The sequence below is a fragment of the Cebidichthys violaceus genome, unplaced genomic scaffold (genome assembly GCF_023349555.1).
Source record: "Cebidichthys violaceus isolate CVI_PGR_0920_01 unplaced genomic scaffold, fCebVio1.0.p SCAF_1, whole genome shotgun sequence".
Lineage (NCBI taxonomy): Eukaryota > Metazoa > Chordata > Actinopteri > Perciformes > Stichaeidae > Cebidichthys > Cebidichthys violaceus.
In genome coordinates this window covers 1,741,805-1,749,568 of record NW_027176262.1, presented here as the reverse complement: position 1 = coordinate 1,749,568, position 7,764 = coordinate 1,741,805, and the positions used below count along the sequence as shown (strand labels likewise).

The 7,764-nt window shown below is 46.3% G+C and overlaps 1 protein-coding gene across 1 annotated transcript in view; it reads right to left on the bottom strand.

The window, feature by feature from the left end:
* Positions 1-3,314: 3,314 nt before the first annotated feature.
* LOC137868704 (POU domain class 2-associating factor 1) overlaps positions 3,315-7,764 on the bottom strand; it is an 8,767-nt gene continuing 4,317 nt past the window's right edge. The window contains exons 3-5 of the mRNA XM_068705601.1: positions 5,610-5,658; positions 5,240-5,517; positions 3,315-4,607 (exon numbers count right to left, since the gene is read on the bottom strand). Coding sequence (XP_068561702.1) covers positions 4,209-4,607; positions 5,240-5,517; positions 5,610-5,658 — 726 coding nt within the window. The 3' untranslated portion in view covers positions 3,315-4,208. The remainder of the gene's footprint in view (positions 4,608-5,239; positions 5,518-5,609; positions 5,659-7,764) is intronic.

Genomic DNA, 7,764 nt, shown 5'->3' with positions numbered 1-7,764 from the left:
CACGGATCGGTCAAATATTACCCCTGGATCACACAGGTTGAAGTGGGCAGCAGAGGAGACTTCTGCTTGATGGTAGAGACATCTGGTGCACTGATACTTAGTTAGCTTCAGGAGAAGATGGTGGTTGAGTTTGTTTCTGAAGTACGCAAGATACGTGACAAATAAATCAACGTTGACTTCTGGGTTCACACGGAGATCTGCCTCCTGGAGGACCCATCCACTTCACCTTTGAGGGCTTCTGTGGTCTTTATACCTTTTTCGTAGGTATAGCAACAAGTGGTGTAAGAGAAAGGCCTGTTCCAATGTTTGTTACTGATCAATGATTATGACCAGACGGAGCAGCTCTATAGAAATGTCCGCCTGAAGACACCTGACAGACTGTAGAGATGTGATCTACACCTGAGAACAGTTGATCAAACGTCCTAAAAGAAGTGGAAAACCTTCTTCTTCTACCTAGATGTGAGGCGTCTTGGACTGTTTTAAGAGATAAGTGTTAAGCAGGAGGAACAGGTCGCAGCTGGTTCAAGTACTGCTCACCGTTGTTGATGTTGTACCTCTTACAGATGAAGACCAAGATAAATCAAATATGCAAGCAGCGAATAATGAAAGCAGATGATTGACACGTTTTCTGCATGAGACAGAACTGTGACGCCTCCCGGGCTTTAAGGAAGTCCTTTGAAAAGCTGATCAGGGTATCTCTCTATTTGAAGATATATTGGTTTGACATTTTAGGAAACACTTTCCAAGAATCAGATGACAAGATTTATAGCCTACTGCCGACTATGCTTAATATAAGCTGGTTAGCTTAGCTTAGCATAAAGGCTGGAAACAGGGGGGAAACGGCTAGCCTGCCTCCCAGCATCCCTTTAAGCTCTTAAGCTCACTTATTAGACTTGATCCCGACTTGCCGACTTAACCTCAAGAGATAGTTTTTAGAGCCAGGTGCCAAAGTTGCTCTTCACTGTCACCTGTATGTGAGAAGTGGTCGTAGTCACCCATCGGTGGCCATCTTGTTTTTTTGCAACCAGTGAACAGGAAGTGACGTAGAGACGCCGTTTACGTCTCTGGTAGAGACCTGTCAATCAGCGTGTAGCCCCGCCCCTAAATCATCCCCTGCTTTATGGTCTGTTTGACTCTAAATGGAGCATAATGTACTAAATGAACATCATGCTGTATTGAAGAAGACTGGAAACTAGAGACTGAGACCACAAACTCATGTTTACAATGTTTACTGAGGGAATAAATCAAGAGAGAAGTAGAGTCATTTTAGACTAGACTTCTATACAACCAGAGGAGTCGCCCCCTGGTGGACACTAGAGAGAATGCAGTTTCAACATGTGAAGCTTTGGCGTTTACCTGTCCTTATGCTAAGCTAAGCTAAATAACTGCTGCCTGTCGCTTCATATTTAACCGACAGATGTGAGAGTGATATATCAAACTTCTCGGCCAACTGTTGGTAACAAAGTGAATTGAAATATTCACCAAAATGTTGTACTGTACAAAAAAAGTGTCCCGCTAAAGGCCGCCATCCACTACACCCATCATCACATTTCAGAACATATATATTCTTGTGTTTAATCCTGTAAAGATGAGTACACTTAAGTTCTTAAAGTACAAAATAAAAGTGTTTGACATGACTTGATAGCACAGAAGTTAAAATATTAAAAGAGCCCTTGAGGCCACTTGAGAAGGTTTTTAGGCTCTTGTTGACAATGTGAGTCACGGCTCTTTCCCTGAAACAGTTCTGATTGTGTACTCAGACCTTTATTTACTTAGGTGCATAACACAATACTGGCTGGATTACAAAGGGGATAAAGCAGACAACTGGCAACATGGTTTATAATTTTGATTATTGTGAGAAGAATATGTACGACTAAAACATTAACCACAAAGATGAGGTCCAGGCTTACGTTCAAGAAACGATACATCCTGATAACTTATACATTTCTCTCTAGAGCTCTAGAGCTTTCGATCACACCGCATGGTCTTCCTCAGCAGATGGAGTTTAAGCACTATAAGGATCCACAAGAGGATCTAAACTTCCTTTATAACTGACTTATTAACATGAGTAACCTTTAGTTAGTCCATTAGTTACATCTCATGAACCCTGTATACAGCGTGGATTACTACAAAGTGGCGCTAAGTTGTCAGTTTGTAGAAAGCAGTGGTTGCTTCAGGCGTCGGGTTAGAAAGGCCCGGGATGCGTATTCTCAGCCTGGTTTTGGAGCCAGATATCTGAGACCCCCGAGGCTCAACCTCCCCATGATTGCGGTCTCCGTGTGCTTTTGTGTGGCCCTGCCTGCTATCAGAAGGTCTCTGCACGGACACGTTCCTGCAGCGCCTCTGGGCCCAAAGACGTATGTGGGCCTTTAAAGGGACTCAGCCCTGAACACGTGGGGCTCTCGGAAGACGCCGCCGCCGCCCTGAAATCTGTATTCAAGATGAAATAAACCGTCAGTGCCGAGACTTTGGCCCTTTTTTTTGTACACTGTTCATCTTTCCTGGTAGCTGCTCTGTAGAACAACACTAACCAAGTGAGTCATCGGCTAAATCATTTGCCAAGAATCAAAGAGAGCGGACGGACGATGAGAGACGTACTGGTGAATGTTTACAGGAGTGACTGAAACTGCGATGCCTCTTAAAATCACACTAATGCTCCACGCCTCGTCAAGTTCGTACAAAACAAACACGACGTCTAAAAAGCCCTCTGAAAGCCGTCGTGTTGAGTTAACCGAGGAGTTCACCCAGGTACAAGAAAATGAGCTCACAACCCCTCTTATGCATCGGTACATTCACCTGTTCTTTATTTTAACCTCCGCTCTTGAGCATTTCATTTAGCTTCACAAATGTGAATTTCTACATGAGTCAAAGCTAACTTCCCATGTCCCCATTTTTGGTTTTTTTCCCCTCTCCCTGTGATACGATCTCAGGTGTTTCCAGGTGTGAGATTTGACGGATAAGTTGAAGCCCCTCCCACAATGTCGGTTTCCCCCGTGGGGTGGGGTGGGGGGGGGGGGGGGGACCCCGAGACTCTGAGGAACTTCACTGCCAAGAAAAAGAGCGAGTTCTGGGGCAGAGTCCCGAGGGAAAGAGGGCTCAGTGCAGTTTTGGCTTCATTTCTTTCATAACTATCGGACCTCTTGAGTAATTCTTCTTCATTATTTCTACTGATTTTAATGCCTCACCTTGCTTACTCCTCTTCACCAGACACTGCTGTGTGTCAGTAGAATACCACACACTGTATATTTCTTATTGTAAAGAGAAATACATGTCAAAGTAGGATCAATCCACGATGCCTGATTCAGAATTTGACGTGAAGTTGGTTTAAATACTTTTATTCTTTAATGCAGACAAAATGTAATACTTTGCAGGACTCAAATCACACTGGTCTGTTTCCAAACTCCATGTTGTTCTGCTGAACAACTTCTCCGTCGGTACCTTACTACTTGATCTTGTATTCCTCTGTCGCTCAGTTCTCCTTCTGGTCTGATACAAAATCATCAGCTGGAAACCAAAAGACAGCATCACCATCACAAACATGATGATTATCAAAGCCTGCGAGACGGACGGCGCCGCAACACGACGCCTATTGAATGCGACGACGGCAACTTGTTCTCTTGTTTTTCCAATGACAGAAAAAGGAAACAGCTGCAAACATAAATATACATCAATCATAGGTAAAGAAAAGCATTTATGTATATATATATATATATATATATATATATATATATATATATCTATATCTTACATACTCGTTTAAGCCCTTTTATTGAGCTTCAGTGGTGCGTATCACTGAACAAATTTGTATTTAAGAAGTGGACTAATGTTTTGACGCTTCGAGTTCTGCATTTTGGTCGTCGCCATCTTGGTTTCATGCAACCAGAACTGACACGAATGGGCGGAGTTAACAGAAAGAGGCTTTTTTAAGGCGACCAAAACCGTTACAATCAATTTTGTATGAAGTTAAAACGTCTTGTGAAAGAGTTGAAGTTGTAAGACGAAAACAAGGACAACTCCCAGACTAGACACAACGTGGTAGAGACATGTCAATCACCGTGTAGCCCCGCCCCTAAAGCGTCCCCTGCTTTATGGTCTGTTTGACTCTGAATGGACCATAATGTAGAGAGTACAGTGGTGTAACAATCATTACGAGTTGTTATGAATTCACATTATCCTTTGAAGATGGTCCCTGAGAAACAAACATATGTTCAAGCATTTGAAATGAAGAGCGAGCTGCTGTACGAGTCTTTGTCCTCCTCTTCACCGTCCCCCTTTTGATCCTCCAGAAGTTTATCCAGGAGGCTCGGTGCCTCCGCATCCACCCCTGGATCTTCATCCAGAGACTGGCCTTGTAGATCCGGGTCCAGTATCTGCGGGTGATCTGCGCCAGGAGCCTCCAGCTGAGGGATCATGGCGGTCAAAGACATGGACAAGGGCATGTGGAGCAGAGGAGACCCGGGCAGGGCTGCAGAGCCGGGGCCGAACTGGACCTGGTTGGACATGGTGGATATGGTGGTGATGGGCTGGGCCCAGGGGAGGTAGGTCAACCCTGAGTCTGGGAGCTCCATCTGAGGAATGGAGCCTGGTGCTGGGGCCAGAGGTATGGTCTGAAACGACAGCAAATGAAGCTCTAGCGTAAGTTCAGACAGGAAGACTATACTCATGCACGCATAAGCCCATAGCTTATTAACCATACATCTGCCGTCAGTCCTCATGCATGCACACATTGTTTCCTTGTTGTTATTGTTTGGGGCTGTCAATCATGATATCAGCTGTCTAGATCAGCTGGTCTCTAGCCAATAGCACAAGGACACAAGGACATCATTAGCCTATCATCTTGCTGCTGTCTGTCTTTAAATATGACCGTCTCTCTACCTTCAGTAGTTCACGCTGCTGTTGCGCAACCCTCCACCTCCCCATCTCCGCCCAATCTTCACAGATTCATCATCCTATCAACCTCATCAGCCTCCATCACCACCAGTGTCTGGACTCCACGGGGGGATTTATATTGTTGCCGCTCAGGGCGATCACAACTCAATCACAAATCTCCTCGTCGAGTTCAAGCGCCAAAGAATTTCTGTGCAACTCATTAACGCATCATCTGTCATAATAAGTGTTAACTACTAATCATTCACTTGTCTCTCCTGATTGAAATGAGCTAGTGCGTCAATCTTTAATGCAAAGGGGCACCTTGGGCATAAGATGCCAAAAAGAAGGGGTCAAGTTTTCTCCTCCTCACCCCAAAGTTGGTGAGCAGCGGTGCGTGTGTGTAGGTCAGCATGGTGTAGCTGGGGCACAGAGTCTGCATGTACACGTCCGCGGTGAGGGTGGAGGTCGGAGGGTAGGCCAGAGTCTGAGCCTGGTTGTATTCCGATGAAGACCACGACGTCACAGCGGGCTGCAGGCCACCGCCGCCGCCGCCGCCGCCGCATGGTGCAGCTCTCCACCCTGCACACTGCTGCAGCCCTCCATCACCGACCGCCGCCGCTGGCTCGGCAACGTCGGAGACAAACATGCCTGGTTTACGGAGGACAAGTCTGAGTGTTAGTCTGAGAGACGGAGGCGGAGACACACGTTTTTTATTACAGGAATCACTGTGCAGCTGTTACCTGGTGTGTATGATGACTGGTTGTTGTTGTTGTTGTGTGTGACCACATCCTTAACAGAAGAGAAGGAGAGCATATCAATAATTTGCGGTAGAACCATAACCACATGTTGCTGCTGCAGAGCGAGTCAACATCTGTCAATGTTGACATGTAAATATGAAGTATTTACACTTTGAGCGCAGGTGTGAGCAGCAGCCGAGTGGAGATTATAACTGAAGTGTTTTAACGTGATGAAACGTGAGATAAATTGATTTTCTTTCAATCCAAACACGAGAGCAGAACTAGAACAGCCAGGCCGGAGAGATAAAGACGAGCTCGTTAACCCGCTGTATACACATCAATGCATCACTTATGTTTCCCATCGGCAACTGATATCGTTAATTATATACCTGTGCTTCACGAGATTACACGTTAGATCCTAACAAGATGAATGTCTTTAACGAAGCAACAATGAACGGTAAGACCTCCAAACTGCAAATTAGAAAAGTGATCAGATTGCGTGAGTGGACGTAATGATCCCTGGAGGCCCAACAGATACGATTGTCTCTCAACAGATCGCTGTTCAAAGAGAGAGGAGGGTGGAGTCCAGCTGCTCCCCACAAATGGAGGCAAATTAGGAAAGTGAACAAAAGTTGAAACTCTCAAAACTCTTCTCAGAGGACAAGTTCACACTTTTAAACGCTGACATTTGCACTCTGAAAGTGTTGTTGTCTCTGCCAGACTAGCCTCTAGGGAGATCACGCCGTCTGTCCAAACACGACTGATCTTGAAAAACCGACCGGTGGGACATTTAAGTGATCAACATAACTGAAGGCATTTTCGGCAATCGGACAGACTGAACAAGCTCTAATTCTTCTGTTGTTGGTCACGTCGTCACAAAGCTGACATCCACAGAAATGTACAGTTCCATCTGCAGATACATGGAAGGAATGTTCTCCTGGTTCTTCATTGCAAAAGATGTAAGATTACTTAAAGTGACTGTGAACTTTTACCTGGTCCTGAACCGGTCTCAGTTTAGTCCTGATCCTCTATCAGACCTCCATCAGTACAGAGACCATCAGAGAGAAGATGGTCTGTTTCTATATAGTTATTCTTGATGATGTCATCGGAGCCACCGGATCGGATTCTGGTGAAACCAGATGAACTCATGCAGGTTCACCAGAACCTCCTTCAGCTCAGACTCCAGCAGAGACCTGGTCCACCGTGGACGGACCCAGATCCTCTAGCAGAGACCTGGTCCACCGTGGACGGACCCAGATCCTCCAGCAGAGACCTGGTCCACCGTGGACAGACCCAGATCTGGCTTCACCTGCAGTCTTGGACCTGCAGTCGGAGCTCCGGAGGGAGGAGGAGAGCTCAGCTCCCGGCAGCAGCAGCAGCGTCTCCTCCTCCTCCTCCTCCTCCTCCAGGAGCAGAGCTTCTCCTCTCTGCTGGAGACCCAGGACGTATTGCTGGACCCTCTGGAGGGAAGGGAGGCAACGGGAGAACCAGAACCAGGACTGAGAGGGTCAGACTGTCAGACCCTGCTGCAGTAGAATGAGAGGTTTTCTAAAGGGACTCTGGTGCTCAGAGACACTACAGCTTTAGTCCACAGGGACCAACAGAACCAACACACAATGAAAGTTCTGCAAGTGCACTGCAGAACAAAAATGAGTAAAAGTAATACTTTAATTATGTAAACATATATGGGATAAAAACTGATAAACGGTCCCTAGAAGGGTGAGTAGAGGTCCTGCATGTGGGCCGTCAGAGGCCTGAAGGACTGCAGAGGTCCGGAGGAGCTGGTTAGAGTTACAGCTCTGACAGCAGCGCTCCGTCATTACACCAAACTCCTCCAATGTCACTTTTACTTTGAGTGCTGACATTCACAGGAAGTAAAGAAAATAAAGAACTTCGTATTTGGTCCCGACAGCGAGCTCCCGAGGGTCGGATCAGGTTCAGCAACATCAAACAAACCGAGTAAGATTTGCGGTGAAGCGATCCTGACTGGGTGTGTTTGACTGTAAACTGAGGGCTGTTTAACGAGGCGCTGGGGCAAACACCAGGATCTGAAACCAAAGCTCTGGGGCTGAGCAGTAATCCCCTTTACGTGATGTCAGCCCTCACGCCGGACAAATCTGCACTAAACACAGACCTGCTGAGGGAACCGACACACCTC